Below are 16,842 nucleotides of genomic sequence, written 5' to 3'. Positions count from 1 at the left end.
TTCTGTCTCTGTCTCTTTCTGTCTGTGTGTCTCTCTCTCTCTCGGCATGTCTCCCTCTCCAATAGTCTCTCTCCCCGTCCTTTTTTGACCCTTTTCTGCACTTTTTCCATTCTGTGTTTTATTTCTCTCTCTCCCAGCTGCCGACATATCTGCAAATTTCTTGAAATTTCTGTTTCTATTTCAGAAAAAAATAGATTATTTATAACCCAAACCTTATCTTTGACATAATGAAATGTGTTTAAAATGCTTCAAGTCTTTGACTATTGAGTTCCAGTGGCTCCCTCTCTTTAGTCCCAATTTTAACGTTGAGGTTTAGCTCCAAGCCTTTGCTCTGTTTAAATTCATATTTGCCGTGGCTATTTGGTGACGTGCTTTATGTTTTGAGAAGATGCAGAGCAAATATCTGAGACATCCATGAATACTGTGGCACAAATCAATCTGATGGCAGTGTGTGAGTCACTGTGAATATAGCCTGCAGACAGATGAGCACAGGATCCAACACCTACAATGTTGTGTATAACTGTGGGGTACGCAGACTACTTACATACAAGAGCTTCTTTTCTGCCAATCTCTTTTTCTTCATCTGTCCTCCCTCCAGGCCTCAAACGCTCCCGTGAGTACGGCTCCCATGAAAGATTGAACCAATTTGCCCACAGCAAGGTCCCAGAAATACAGATGTAATGAAGGCTGGGTAATCTGTCTTGGGCGTGTTGGTTAAGGATTTGGCTCGGAGACTACTTCTTTATTCATTCATGGGACATGGGCGTCGCTGGCTGGCCAACATTTATTGCCCATCCCCAGTTTCCCTTGGAGGGCAGTTGAGAGACACCCACATTGCTGTGGCTCTGGAGTCACATGTAGGCCAGACCGGGTAAGGGTGGCAGAGTTCCTTCACTAAAGGACATTAGTAAACCAGGTGGGTTTTTCCGACAATCGACAATGGTTTCAGAGTCATCAGTAGATTCTTAATTCCAGATATTTTTTATTGAATTCAGATTCCACTTTCTGCTGTGGCGGGATTCGAACCTGGGTCCCCAGAACATTAACTGAGTTTCTGGATTAATAATAATACCATTAGGCTGTTGCCTCCCCTCGAGACTGGAGACAACTCACCTGCTCCTTATAATTATGCCATGGGATGTTTTACGCCATCCTGACAGGGAAGGTGGGGCCTTGGAAAGTCAGCACAGATGACAACACAGCACCTCCCTAACCACTCATGGGTTTAACGCCTCATCAAACCTCAGCACCTCTGATGGTGCAGCACTCCCTCGGTAGTGCAAGGGAGTGTCAGCCTGGATTATGGGCTCCGCCCTCCGAAGTGGGACCTGCAAGATGATGCACTTTGGAAAAAGAAACAAGAAGAGGGAATATTTAATGAATACAGGACACTGGGAAGCTCAGAGGAGTAATCAGAACATAGAACAGTACAGCACAGTACAGGCCCTTCAGCCCTCAATGTTGTGCCGAGCTATGTCCGAACCCAAGATCAAGCTATCCCACTCCCTATCATTCTGGTGAGCTCCATGTGCCTGTCCAATAACCACTTGAAAGTTCCTGAAGTGTCCAACTCCACTATCACAGCCAGCAGTGTATTCCACACCCCAACCACTCTCTGAGTAAAGAACCTACATGGGACATCTCTCCTATATCTCCCATCATGAACCTTATAGTCATGCCCCCTAGTAACAGCTACGTCCACCTCAGGAAATAGTCTCTGAACGTCCACTCTATCTATTCCCCTCACCATCTTATAAACTTCTATTAAGTCGCCTCTCATCCTCCTCTGCTCTAAAGAGAAAAGCCCCAGATTCCTTAACCTTTCCTCATAAGACCTACCCTCCAAACCAGGCAGCGTCCTGGTAAATCTCCTCTGCACTCTCTCCAATGCTTCCACATCCTTCTTAGTGAGGTGACCAGAACTGCACACAATATTCCAAATGTGGTCTCACCAAGGTCCTGTACAGTTGCAGCATAACCCCACGGCTCCAAAACTCAAACCCCCTCTTAGTAAACGCTAACACACTATAAGCCTTCTTCACAGCTCTATCCACTTGAGTGGCAACCTTCAGAGATCTATGGATATGAACCCCAAGACCTCTCTGTTCCTCCACACTCCTCAGAACCCTGGCACTGACCCTGTAATCTGCATTCAAGTTTGCCCTACCAAAATGAATCACCTCACGCTTATCAGGGTTAAACTCCATCTGCCACTTTTTGGCCCAGCTTTGCATCATATCAATGTCTCTAACTATTCACAGATCCCTGATGGCAGCAGAGCAGGTGAATAAGCATATGAGACATATAAGAGCATGAAGGTAATGTCCCGGTCACCTCACTGTAGGAAGGATGAGCTAGCACGAGAGGGAGTACAGAGGAAATTCACCAGGATGTTACCTGGGATGGAACATTTGAGCTATGAGGAGAGGCTGGATAGCGGGGATTGTTTTCTCTAGAGCAGAGAAGGCTGAGAGGGGACATGAGTGAGGTGTGTAAGATTATGAGGGGTATAGGGGACCAGCTACTCCCTATTCACCCTGTCCGAGTAGCTGTTCCCCTTGGTTGGGGGGGATCAATCACGAGGGGGCAGAGTTTAAGGGTAAGAGGCAGGAGGGGATTTGGGAAAGAAGTTTTTCACTCAGAGAGTGCTGGGAATCTGGAATGCCTGGGAAGACAGTGGAGTCTGGAAGCCTTATAGTCTTTAAAAAATATTTGGATGAGCAGTTGCAACATCACAACATTCAAGGATATGGGGCAAGTGTCGGAAAATGTGGCTTTAGTGGTAGACATTGTTGGTGCAGACTGGATGGGCACTCTCTGATTCTATGAAGCAAAAACTTGCTGATCCAGGAACGAGATTGCTACTCACTGAGCCAAGACTAACACTGGGTACACAGTAACAGTCTAATCTCACAGAAACTTTTACATTAACGTCTTCTCCCCCCCACTCCTCCACCCCCCCCCCCCCCCCAACAATTTGATTCACTAAATATCAGCTCAATAACTTGTGTCTGTACACAGGTGAGCTGAGTGAGAAACAGAAAGCAGCGCTGGAGCAGAACCGAGCCTTGGTGAAGAGTCAGGCGCTGGAGCTGAACACTCTGCACCAACGGCTGGCCAAGATGTCTCAGCTGGTGGATATGAAGAGCGCGGAACTCCAAGACAGAAAGGCAGAGCTGAGGTGCGTGAGCCTCCAACACAGGGGGAGTTCCGCAGAGAGCTTGGCTCTGTAGCTGGTGGCAGAGAGAGACTGCATGCCCTCGGTTGAGTGGGCAGCTCCAGGACTGGCCACCATCCATTTGGGAGGTGGCAGGGCACTGAACATTGTGCGATTTCTGTATGTTCAGAATGGTACTGAGGCCAAGGGAGGTCCCAGATTCAGTGTAATGGGTTTATCTCGGTTAATATTCTTCGTTCAGTTTAGTTTAGTGTCACACGTAGGATTAACACTGCAATGAAGTTACTGTGAAAATCCCCTAGTCGCCACACTCCGGCACCTGTTCGGGTACACTGAGGGAGAATTTAGCACAGCCAGTGTATCTAACCAGCACGTCTTTCAGACTGTGGGAGGAAACCCATGCAGATATGGAGAGAACGTGCAGTCTCCACACAGGGAATCGATCCCAAGTCTCTGGCACTGTGAGACAGCAGTGTTACCCACTGTGCCACCGCGCAGTTGGTAAATACACTGCTCAGTGTGGTACTGAGGCCAAGGGAGGTCTCAGATTCAGCCTCATGTAATGAGTTAATTTTGGTTAATGTGAGACAGCATTAGAGGGTATCTGGTGTGGCTTCAATGGTTAGGGAATAACACAGCCCGGGTGAGTCTAGAGAACTCTTCTGAAAATGGTTCTTGATTGGATCAGACCAGGCTCCTGCAGCCTTGGGCAAGTGGATGGAGGAAGAGGAATCAGCCTGCACACAGCAGCGAGGCTTAACCCAGGCACGTTTAGTTCAGTCATACCCAGGACACACGGAGACACTGTGACCACTTTTTGACCAATAAGGGAATTAAGGGTTATGGGGAGCAGGTAGATAAGTGGAACTAAACCACTATCAGATCAGCCATGATCTTACTGAATGGTGGGGCAGGCTCAAAGGGCTAGATGGCCTACTCCTGCTCCTATTTCTTATGTAGAGTTTTAGCCTCCAGGCAATCTGGGAGCTGCCTTCTACAATGATAGGTTCATTCACTGGGATTTCTCGGCCTGTGTTACAAGTGTGACTGGGATGATTCAGCTACTCTTTTGGCTGGACTGAATGTGTGGAAAGCAGAGATGGAGGTGTTAGTAACAGAGTGTGGGAACTACACAAACTGCAAAAAAGTTGCCAAGAGTTAAGAGTCTTCGCTGACAATTAGAAGAGTGTGAGGTTGAGTTTAACAGATATATTTATATAAACGGCTGTAACACTTGATTACAGAGCAGTTTTACTCAAGGATACAAGGTTAGTTTGCTGACCTTAAGAAGGAGCTTCAAAGATGAGTAATTATTCCCTAAATGATTTAGGATGCGGTTGCCAAGTCAATGGGGCTCAGGCCTCGAGAGGACAGACCAGGTTCTACACAGCCCTGCCTAGCAACAGAATAACACATTGTCCATTCCATCATCGTAACACTCCGGTATAGAAACCAGCTTATTGTCCAACTTACTGTGAGCACCTTTACGGGTGATTGGCTGGTGCCTGGCATTATCTCCAAATTTTACAGATCAGCCAATGACGGACCGGAGTCTGATATTCTTTGATATCCAATCAGGAGGCAGACAGGAGCCTCTGACTCCTCATTGGTCTCAATTTAATCATTTTCCTGGAGTTATCCTGTGACGTTCCCAAAATTCATTGGAACGTGAATGTTACATCATCTCCCATTCTCCCTCCACCAGAGAGTGACCCATTCATGGGATGGCTGGGCACATTGCCCGTCCCTAATTGCCCTTGAACCCAGTGGTTGGCCATTTCAGAGGGCATTTAAGAGTCAACCACATTGCTGTGGATTTGGAGTCTCTTGTAGGCCAGACTTAGGTTAGGATAGAAACGTCGAAAATAGAGGCCGAAGGAGGCCATTCGGCCCTTCCAGCCTGCTCCACCAATCATTTTGACCATGGCTGATCATCAAATTCAATATCTTGATCCCGCCTTCCCCTCCATATCCCTTGAGCCCCAAGAGCTATATCTAATTTCTTCTTGAAGTCACACCACGTTTTGATCTCAACTACTTTCCGAGGCAGGTTTCTTTCCCTAAAGGGACAAGTGACAATGACCAAATCCAGATTTTTATTGGGTCCAAATTTCACCACCTGCTGTGGTGGGATTCAAACCCGGGTCCCCAGAGTTTTAGCTCTGGGTTAGCAGTCCGGCGGCAATACCACTAGGCCACCAACTCACCCATCTCCTGTCACCCATTGGAGAGTGAACATCACACTATCTGTGTTTCTGAAGCTCCCTCGCACTGATGCCAAATAGTATTTCAGGAGCTGCTTATTTTAGTATTTTATATACCTCAGTCAGATCCCCCTCATCCTTCTAAACTCCAGCGAGTACAAACCCAAACTGTTTAATCTCTCCTCAAACATCAACCCTTTCATCCCTGGAATCGATCTGTGTTTGGAAGTTTGGTGGGATTAGATTCCAGTGTGGGTAGATAAATTTAGATTTATAGAGGAGAGATTAAACAGTTTGGGTTTGTACTTTGCTGGAGTTTAGAAGGATGAGGGGGATCTGATTGAGGTATATAAAATATTAAAAGGGATTGTTAGAGTAAATGTGGACCAAATGTTTCCCCTTGTGGGGCAATCTTAAAATAAGAGGTCACAGGTATAGGTTGAGAGGCGCTAGATTTTAAACTGAGATGAAGAGGAACTACTTCTCTCGGGGGGTGAATTTGTGGAACTCGCCTCCCCATAGTGCGGTGGATTCTGAATCATTGAATGGTTTCAATAAGGAGATAGACGTATTTCTAATATTAAAAATGGGTTAAAGGGGGACAGGGAGGGAGGTGGATTTGAGACCAGGGAGAGATCAGCCACAATCTGATTGAAGGGCGGAGCAGGCTCAAAGGGCTGGATTCACCAACTCCTGCTCCTAGTTCCTCTGTCCCTATGAGACTCGTCACTCTGGCTTGAGACATTTCCCCAATCTTCCTGCTCAGATTCCTAATTTCTCAGTGTTCCACAATCATTTTCAGGGCCTGTAAGGAGAAGCTGGAACAGCAGAAAGTGGCGAGGAAGGAGAAGGCGATCGAGTGTGAGAAACTACGGCATGAACTCAGTGAACAGGACAGCCAGAAACAGCGGCACTCTGTGCACACTGAGGTATTGTTTGTGTGGCCATTGGGAAATCACTCACCTTCTCACCAGTAATCCAAGCTAACCATTATCAACAGGGTTGGTTACCATGGGAGGGAGTGAGAGTGATTGTGTGGGAGAGAGAGTGGGAGTGTGTGCATGGGAAAGTGTGGGAGTGAGTGTGTGGGAGGGAGGGAGGGAGAGAGATAGAATGTGTGTCCATGTCCCTCCCACCTCTCCGTGCTAATCCCCAAAGCACTGACACGTACTCTCAGTCACAGCAAGTGAGTGAGCAACCTGACCCTGCGAATGACACACACATGGGCACACAGACACACATGGACATGGACACACGGACACGGACACACACACACACACACACACACACACACACACACGGACGGACATGGACACAGGCACACACGGATACACACACACATACACACACACGCATGGACACGGGCACACACGGACACACATACAAACACACGGACGGACACGGGCACACACGGATGGGCACACACGGATACACACACACAGATACGGACACACACACATGGACACACATAGCCACACAGACACATACACACACACAGGCCACCCATTGTCTTCTTTATGAACTACTCTTGTTAATTGTCAATTTATTGCTTTATTTGCACTCAGCAAGCTGTTTCTTTTGTTTGCGTTGCTCTTTTTTGTTGAAATTCTGGTTTAATTATTGTGCCAAACCTTATCTTTCCAAAATTTCCTCATCGGCCCTTTGGGTGGGGGAAAAATGGGAATAAGACTGGACAAGCCTGGTCTCGGGCCTCTCTTCACTTTTCAGATGTTGACATTTCAGTATCTGAGGCTTTCCAGCAGTCAGTCTCTCTCTCTATCAACCTGCCTCTTGTCTTTTAAGGACCCTATTAAAATTTAATTTGGTGAAAAGTCGCTGGGGAAAATATCCTTGGAATACTTGTGGTAATTTAAAACATGTGCTTTCCCTGAGAACGTTTTGTTCTTCAAATTGACACGAGGATCTGGGTGTCTGCTCCCACCCTCGCTCCTTCACCCTGTGCACTGACTGAGCTTGAAGGTGGGAGGGTCTGTAAATATTTGTAGAGCAATTCTGACCTGGAGCAGATCAGGGATAACAAGGTTAATGAAAAGTGTGACCTGCATTTATATAGCACCTTTCACTAGCTTACAGCAGTGATGGTCAACTTTACAGCAGTGATGAACAACCTAGGCTAGTGAGTGGGTTGCATGAGTGGTCCTCCTTCATCTTAGTGAACCACAAGATTGAAACTGGGCTTGTTCACTAACCGTGACCCCATGAATAAGATTAAATACATTTAATACCTGCCAAATATTTCATAACAAGTTATACAAAATGCTTAATCACTTGTATATTAATGAATAAGATTAACTACATTTAATAGGGTGGCACGGTGGCACAGTGGTTAGCACTGCTGCCTCACAGCGCCAGGGACACGGGTTCGATTCCCATCTAATTCACTATCTGTGGGGAGTCTGCATGTTCTCCCCGTATCTGCGTGGGTTTCCTGTGGATGCTCCGGTTTCCTCTTACACTCCAAAGATATGCAGGGTAGGTGGATTGGCCGTGCTATACTACCCCTTTGTGTCAGGGGGACTAGCTAGGGTAAATGCATGGGGATAGGGCTTGGGTGGGATTGTGGTCGGCGCAGACTTGATGGGCGGAATGGCCTCCTCCTGCGCTGTAGGGATTCGATGATTCTAATACACATCGAATATTTCATGGCAAGTTATAGAAAATACGGAATCATTTCTATATTAATAGAACTGCCATCAACATCAAATTGTAAAAACGAAATGATTTATACTTTGATTGGAGACAGAGGGAGTGACGGCTCTCACGGTCAATGTTGTCCGCCATCAGCACGCACCTCACTTCAGTTGCTCTTGCTTTTACGTACAAGTCACTTTAGTCACACCAGCAGGAAATAAACCAAGTGGACGGATATCAGTGGAATTAGACAACCCTGTGAATGGCCAATGGTCAACAACCGCACCCCCACCCCCACCACCCCCTCGCTTGATAACCAATGCAGTATTTTTGAAGAATAATTCCAGAAACATGATAGGAAGTTTCCACACAGCAAACTCCCACAAACAGCAGCGGAATAAACATTCAGATAAATAGTGATGTTGTTTGAGGGATTAATATTTTCCGGGACATTGCGCTGAACTTCCCTGCCCTTTAGAATCAAGCTCTTCCAACTGGCAAAGAGAGGCGCCACCTCTGACAGTGCAGCACTCCCTCAGTGGAGCGCCGACACGTCCGCCTGGGTTTGTGTTCAAGTTCTGGAGTGGAACTTGAACCTGAAACTTTCTGGCTCCCCACATGGTTAAAAAAAAACAGTTCACGCCAGTATTCTTGTTTCCCCGTTTTACTGATTATTTTCCCTCCTGGGGTGCGCCACCAACAGAACTGTGGGCGATAACTGTGCGGTTCGTAACCGCTCCATTAGCCCGGGAGAGTGTCAAACCTGTGCTGCATTAGCTGAGCTCAGGCTGTCAACATGATTGGCCTCAGTGCCCTGGGCTAAGGAGGAAGAAAAGGAAAAATGCGACCAGGGTTCCTGCTCCTGATCGCTATTTAGTGGCCACGGTGGGTGTTACAGAATCGTGTTTGGTCAGGACAGGATTATAATCGGACAATCCCCTGACGCTCACTGTCTCTGCGAGTAAAGGTTGGCTGAACTGAGCTAGAGGGCTGTATCTCTCAGCCTTGCTCGCCCCCAAACCAGAAAATCCCGCCCCGGGTCAACCCATGGTCCACCCGGCTTCCCGTGGCGGATGGGACGGTACAATTCCAGCCACAGAGTCCTCACAGCAGTAGAGGGACTGTGGTCCCAGTTTGTCAGTATCCTTTTGTTTAGGGGATGAGGGTCTAGGCGGTGTAGGTCAAAAATAAATCTAAGATCTAAAACTGAGATTGGCATGTCGTAGGATCCCTGCAGCGTAGGAGGAGGCCATTTGGCCCATCGAGTCTGCACAGACTGTCCGACAGGGCATCTTTACCCATGCCCTTTCCCTGTAACCCCACACATTTATCGTGGTTAATCCTTCTAACGTGCAACCTTGGGACATAAGGGGCAACTTAGCATGGTCAAGCCACCAAACTTGCACATCTTTGGACTGAGGGAGGAAACTGAAGTACCCAGAGGAAACCCACGCAGACATGGGGAGAACGTGCAAACTCCACACAGACAGATTCCCCAAACTGGGAATCGAACCCAGGTCCCTAGTGCTGTGAGGCAGCAGTGCTAACCACTGTGCCACTGTGCTGCCCTTGTTTTTTTTTACCTATACCTCTAACTATATTCAGGGGTGCAAAGTTGATGGTTACCAGAGAGCAGGAAGACCAATTCATTCACCTGCATCTTGTGAGCCAACAGTTATAGTAACTTTTAAAAAATTCTTTCTTGAGACGTGGGTGTCGCTGGCAAGGTCAATATCTGTTGCTCATCCTTAATTGCCCTTGAACTGAGTGGCTTGTCACAACATTTCAGAGGGCAGTTAAGGGCCAACCGTGTTGCTGTGGCTCTGGAGTCACATGTAGGCCAGACCGGGTAAGGACGGCAGATTTCCTTCCCTAAAGGGACATTAGCAAACCAGATGGGTATCTCCGACAATCAACAGTGGTTTCTGAGTCATGATTACAGAGAATATCTTTTCAATTCCACCAGCTGCCGTGTTGGGATTTGAACCCACACATTAGCCGGGGTCTCTGGATTGCGGTCTTACTGTTACCCCACCATTTCCCCCTTAGAGAATATGAAACAAGTGATGCCTTCAATGGACAATATTCTCTGAATTTAGATTACAATCTGTATATTCTTTCTGGGTGTTATTTCTTAAGATGGATTCTTGACCAGGGCTTCAAAGCCATGGAATTCCAGAATTCCCGACCTCCTTCAATCTTTCCTTCCTTTGGGACCCACTCGGCTTTTAATATCCAAGATGTGCGTCACCTAACTTCCCATTCTCTATTTTGTTTTCAAATCTAGACCTAGAATTTGGCCCGTATAGCGTCCGTTTATGAGGTGACGCTCAGGCTACTAGGGATCCAATATGGCGGACAGAAGGTTTGTCACTATTTCCGGCTGGGAATGCCCATTTTGGGTAAGGACAAATGAGTTGTCCTTCACCCACACCTGAACTCAACTCTTTGCATGTTCAAATAGTAGGGGTTGTCATGATTTGAGGTTCAGGAGGGATTTGTCCCCCAGGCAATCTGTGATCAGCTGCAACATAGCGGTGAGCAATTCATTGCAACCCAAGCACTTCTGCTCCCCCAGATCCCATATTTAATCCTCAATCCCCTCAGCGTTCTCACCCAGCTCCTGACCACAGCACCAGCTCGATATTGTCCAACTCATTAGGGGTGGGTTCCATTATAGTGAGCCCCTGTTCCCAATATCTGGGGGTCCTCAGGCCTGGCATAGGGAATGCAGTTGCTTGCTCTAAAATGGGCACACCCACATTTCTGCGCCATGGTGTCTTTCCTTGGCCTAGGTTTTCCAATCAAGCACAGCATGGCATCTTTTATCTATAGAATCTCTACAGTGCAGAAGAAGGCCATTTGGCCCATCAAGTCTGCACCAACCACAATCCCACCCAGGCCCTATCCCCATAACTCCACGTATTTACCCTAGCTAGTTCCCCTGACACTAAGGGGCAATTTAGCATGACCAATCCACCTAAACCGCACATCTTTGGATTGTGGGAGGAAACTGGAGCACCCGGAGGAAACCCACTCAGACACGGGGAGAATGTGCAAACTCCACACACACACTGGCCCCAGCTGGGAATTGAACTGGGGTCCTTGGCACTGTGAGACAGCAGTGCTAGGCACTGTGCCACTGTGTCGCCCATGATGGGACCTATCTTTCTATTTAAGGAGGGAAAGAGACAACAGTCAAAGGAATGGCCAGGAACAGCTGCCATCTTTCTTCCATCATCAATGCACTGACACTTAGCCTTTGACCTATGAACTTCTAGTACCTGAACCAATCACCTGACATCTTGCAAGCGGGTCTCCCCAAGGATACCCGCCTCTCTCTTACGGGGATCACAAACATTCCATTCCCCCTTTCAGGAATGGATATTTTTTCTGTGAGGCAGTGGTAACACTTGCGTAAACATTGATCTTAAATTTGCCTGATTTAAACAGGAGCAGTGGGACATATTAATTTTGAAATGAGACTGCGTGACCTTTTCATGACAAACCGAAACTGTGGTACATTGATGCAGCTCAAAGTTAATGGGATTGCATTTCTAACCACATGAAACATTACCCACTGCTGCAATATTTTCATATTGGTTGGCACACTCCCCAGATTTGTCTACATGTGCCCAAACTGTTCAGTCCTCTTGGCTATAGGTGTCATTTGTTCTGCTTTGAGACTAACGCAAGGTGCATCGCAATGCGGATATAGGTCATGAACAAAGAATTATTAACATATTATCCAACCTCATTATAATTGGCTCCATTTGTCTTGTGTTAACCTATACTTCATACATACACTCTTGCTGATTGCTCCGGACAGAATGCTTGATGTTTCAACTCCAAATCTATTAACCTTCTGCTTTGATTCCCAATCTGTGCCGAGTTAACCACAGCGGAGAGACGGATATTCCGTTCCACACAATGTCGACATGTCAATAGTAATTTTGATGTGATTGGAGCCCCATGCTGTCAGTGCACATTCCTGTGCTATTCTGCCTTGGGGAACAATTGTCCTCAGCGTCCCTCAGTTAGGGAAAAGGCCTTCGGGGGGTGGGGGGGAGCTTCTTTTATCACAGAATCCCTACAGTGCAGAAGGAGACCATTTGGCCCATCCAGTCTGTGCCGACCACAATCCCACCCAGCCCCTATCCCCACAACCCTAGCTAATTCCCCCTAACATTAAACGGCAATTTATCATGGCTAATCTACCTAACCTGCACATCTTTGGACTGTGGGAGGAAACTGGAGTACCCGGAGGAAACCCACGCAGACACAGGGAGAATCCACACAGACAGTGACCCAAGCTGGGAATCGAACCGGGGCCCCTGGCGCTGTGAGGCAGCAGTGCTAACCACTTGTGCCATGTGCCGTCTGATTGTAGATCCCAAGGGCTCAACTGGAAAATGGTTACCAAGCTTATCCGTGATGGAGGGATCGCCTGGCGATACTCCTCTACCTCAAAAACTTAGAAACTAGAAGCTGGAATGGGCCATTCAGCCCTTCGAGTCTTCTCTGCCATCCATTTTGATCATGGCTGATCATCAAGTTCAATATCCTGATCCCCCTTCCCCCCCGCCGCAGATCTCTTTAGCCCGATAGGATTTTCAGATGGGCACAAGTTGCCGTAGAGACAGGTTCCCTGTGGCTGAGGCCTTCCTGTGTGAGAGGAGCAGGAGACTGCAGTAAATGGCAAGGAACTCAGAGGGTGTTTCAACATGGAGGCGTCTGCTCACCGACCTTTCTTAGCCTTTAAGTGCAGGAAGCAGATTCAGCAGCCAGCCTCACTGGCCTGGCACCCAGGCCGACAAGAAGGGCCTGACAGCCTGCACTCCACTCCGCCTCAATAAAGGTGCCCGTTGTTGGGAATAAGGCCAAGAAACTGGCACGCTGGCCAGTGCCAGATTTTCCAGGCCCCGTCCGCCTCCATTCCCGATCATGGCGGGTCTGAAAATCCCGCTCCTTGGGGCCTTATTGCAGGATGGAGGCAGACAGGCCGCACACCTGGGCAGAAATAAAGATGGAGAACTCTGGAAAAAGTTGGCCAGTCAGGCAGGTGGCATCTGCGAAGAGGGCAAGAGTTAACGTGAAATATTGGACAATTATTTTCCAACCCCAACGCTGACAGGGATCATTGTCACAGGCAGGATAGAACCGCTGTTCAAATTTTCCAGGCGCGCCTGAGATGATGCCCACCGCAGTGTCGGGTCTGGCGAAGACCGCCCTTTGACCTCTCCATGATACCACAGAACATCCTGACCTTCTCCAGTCACATATGGAGATATCTGGACAGGTCGAGTGTTTCTATTTCAGATTTCCCGTCTGCAAGGTTTTGCTTGCAGTTTACAATCTGCTTGAACCCTCTGCTGTTGTTAAACCAGAGGGGGGAGGATTTGACTGTTATTGTTGGCCTAAGCTCAGCGTCCCAGTATGGGCTTCATGCTTTCGTATTCCGGCTTGCTTCCATCGATGTATCAGTCTAGACACTATCATTAATGTAACAGCAGGAAATCATCCAAGCGAGGCTCACGCGCTCTCGCTGAGGTCTTTATTACGTCTTTTGCAAAATTGACTCGCCCATCATGATCTGCCTGAGGGGAGAAATATGCTCAGATTAATCTCCTCAGTCTTCTGAGGCGCCGATTTGATTCCTGGTTCTGAATTAAAATACCTTGTTGCCCTTTTCTGCTGCTTTTACATGTCTTGCGTAAAGCAGGTTTGAGTTGGCTCTGTCTGATTTATCACAGAGTCTCTGGCTCCAGTGGCCTTCGATTAGAATATCACTCCCGTCACAGGATCACAAGAGGAATGGAAAAGGGTAACTGTCACCCTGGTGCATGATGGAGCAGAGGCATATACTTGGATCACAGTAAAGAGATCTTTCTAACTTGTTCCATTACCTGACCCAGGAACCCCGGAAAGGGAGCATATCTCTACATCGAAGCTGTGCTGTACCAGACCTTGGACACCTTGATGGACAGAGTAGAGGGAGCATTGCACTCTCTCAGACCCCATGCTGTATCAGACCATGGACTGCTTGACAGTCTGTCTAAAAGCATGTCCACCTGCTTCAAACATGTGTCACACTGGGCCAAGGAATGCTTGACGGGCACTTAGAAAATAGGAGCAGGGGTAGGACATTTGGCCCACCACCAGTTGGCACAGTGGTTAGCACTGCTGCCCCACAGCACCAGGGACCCAGTTCAATTCCAGTCTTGGGTCACTGTCTGTCTGGAGTCTGCACATTCTCTTCGTGTCTGTGTGGGTTTCCTCCAGGTGCTCCAGTTTCCTCCCACAGTCCAAAGTTGTGCTGGTTTGGTGATTGGCCATGTTAAATTCTCCCTCAGTGTACCTGAACAGGCGCCGGAGTGTGGCGACTAGGGAATTTTCACAGTGACTTCATTGCAGTGTTAATGTAAGCCTACTTGTGACACTGATAAATAAACCTGATTTGGTGGCCTGGTCTCGCCATGTCGCTGATCACCACATGACCACCGGGGGCAGGATTTACAAAGTGGCGACAGGGCAGATGTCAAGTGGTTGAGAACTCTGATGTTACACATTTTGAGTCCCACTGATACATAACACACCCAATAATAATAAATAAACTTTAAAACGAGCCGGCTCCACCATTCAATGAGATCGTGACTGATCCTCTATCTGAACACTATGGGGAGAGAGCAGGAGCATACTCCTTAACGTTCTTAGTGTCTCCAAAGCTACCTGTTTCTTTCTTAAATACACTCAGTGATTTGGCCTTTCTGTGGTAGAGAATTCCACAAGTTCACAACTCAGTGAAGAAATTTCTCTTTATCTCAGTCCTAAAGCCCAGATCCTGAGACCTCTTGTCTAGACCACTCCATTCCAAGGGAAACCTCATCCCTGTATCCAGTCTGTCCAGCCCTGTCCGAATTTTATATGTTTCAGTGAGACCCCCTCTTGTTCTTCTAAACTCCAGTGAATACCAGACCCCAATCTCTCCTGGTACAACAATCCTACCATCCCAGGAATCAGTCCACAACAGAAGGAGGGTTTATTCAAACTGCACTGTGGCAGATCGCGGAGAGTTTGACATTAGCACTGGGTAACCAAAGCCAATCCTCCATCCCCTCAACATCATCGCAGCTCTGGCCCCAGTTTAATCCCTTTACGTGCTGAAGCCATTGGCTCCCTGCTGCAGCTCAGACGTACAGTCACCAAAACATCCTCTTCATCCAACTATTTGTTCTTTGAACGCGAGCCTGGGCAGTCCGGTTTCATGGACTGCTGAACAGGAGCTCGTACGGCAGCTCATCCTGATCCTATCCCCATCCGTCATCTGCCCAGGTGGGATTTCTGGTGGGAATTATGAGTTTGTGATCACGGACAGGGCATCACAGTGATTAGCACTGCTGCCTCACAGGACCAGGGACCCAGGTTTGATTCCATCCTCAGGTGACTGACTGTGCAGAGTCTGCACTTTCTCCCCGTGTCTGCGTGGGTTTCCTCCGGAGTGTTCCAGTTTCCTCCCAGAGTCCCAACGATGTATGGGTTAGATGGATTGGCCAAGCTAAATTGCCCCTTAGTGTCAGAGGGACTTGGAGGGTAAATAGGCGGGATTATGGGGATGGGACCTGGGTGGGATTGTTTTCGGTGCAGACTCGATGGGCCAGATGGCCTTCTTGTGCAGTGTAGGATTCTGTCATTCTAAGACAGCAGCTCTGGCTGGTTTGCCATCCAATATCGGGGAGCACTGAAGCCAGTGTTAGCAGCCACAAGTGGCTGAAATAAGCTAACTAAGGGTCAAATGACATTACATTGGACATATAGACATGGGGCAATCAATCCAACCAGTCCGTACCAGTGTCTATGTTCCACTCCATCCTCCCATTGTTTCTCATCTAAATCTACCATTATAATCTACCTTGTACTTGTTCACCCTTCAATGAATCTACTCTGTTTGCTTCAACCGCTGCCTGTGAACAGGTTCTATATTCTTACGCTCTTTAGATGGAGAAGTTTCTCCTGAATTCCTTATTACTTTTCTTGGTGACTGTCTTATATTGGTGGTGTTTGGTTAAGCTCTTCCCCAACAGGAGGAGATGTTCTCCTTGTATCCACTCACACTAACTCACGTTCCCCTTTCCACCCCACTCGCCGACCTACACTGGCTCCCAGTTAGACAGCTTTAAAATTCTCACCCTTTTTTCAAATCCCTCTTTGGCCTCGCCCACTCCCAATTGGGCTGGCGTAGTGGCACAGCGGTTAGCATGGCTGCCTCACAGCGCCAGGGACCTGGGTTCAATTCCAGCCTCGGGTCACTGTCTTAAAGTTTATTTATTAGGGTCACAAGTAAGGCTTAAATGATCACTGCAATGAAGTTACTGTGAAATTCCCCTAGTCGTCACACTCCAGCACCTGTTCAGGTCAATGCACCTAACCCGCACGTCTTTCGGACTGTGCGGGGAAACAGGAACACCCGGAGGAAACACACGTAGACACGGGGAGAACATTCCCAAGCTGGGAATCGAACTTGGGACCTTGGCGCTGTGAAGCAGCAGTGCTCACCACTGCCACTGTGCAGCCCCGACTGTGGCACCGTGCCACCCCGTCTGTTTGGAGTTTACACTTGCTCCCCGTGTCTGCATGGATTTCCTCCGGGTACTCCGGTTTCCTCCCACGCTCCAAAGATGTGCGGGTTAGGTTGATTGGCTAAACTGCCCCTTAGTGTGCCAGGATGTGTAGGTTCGGGGGTTAGCGGGGTAAATACTTGGGGTTATGGGTAACAGGTCTGGGTGGGATTGCCCCTTAGTGTCAGGTGGA

The 16,842-nt window shown here is 48.0% G+C and overlaps 1 protein-coding gene across 1 annotated transcript in view; it reads left to right on the top strand.

Moving 5' to 3' along the window:
- The window catches only part of fhad1 (forkhead-associated (FHA) phosphopeptide binding domain 1), a 108,244-nt gene that overhangs the window by 46,106 nt on the left and 45,296 nt on the right, over positions 1-16,842 (top strand). The window contains exons 22-23 of the mRNA XM_080214937.1: positions 3,022-3,181; positions 6,185-6,311. Of these exons, the coding sequence (XP_080071063.1) occupies positions 3,022-3,181; positions 6,185-6,311 (287 nt within the window). The remainder of the gene's footprint in view (positions 1-3,021; positions 3,182-6,184; positions 6,312-16,842) is intronic.

Source organism: Carcharhinus amblyrhynchos, chromosome 30, assembly GCF_965287045.1.
Source record: "Carcharhinus amblyrhynchos chromosome 30, sCarAmb.v2.hapA, whole genome shotgun sequence".
In the NCBI taxonomy this organism is placed as follows: domain Eukaryota; kingdom Metazoa; phylum Chordata; class Chondrichthyes; order Carcharhiniformes; family Carcharhinidae; genus Carcharhinus; species Carcharhinus amblyrhynchos.
The sequence above is the reverse complement of the archived record's forward strand: the minus strand, read 5'-3'. Positions and strand labels throughout refer to the sequence as shown.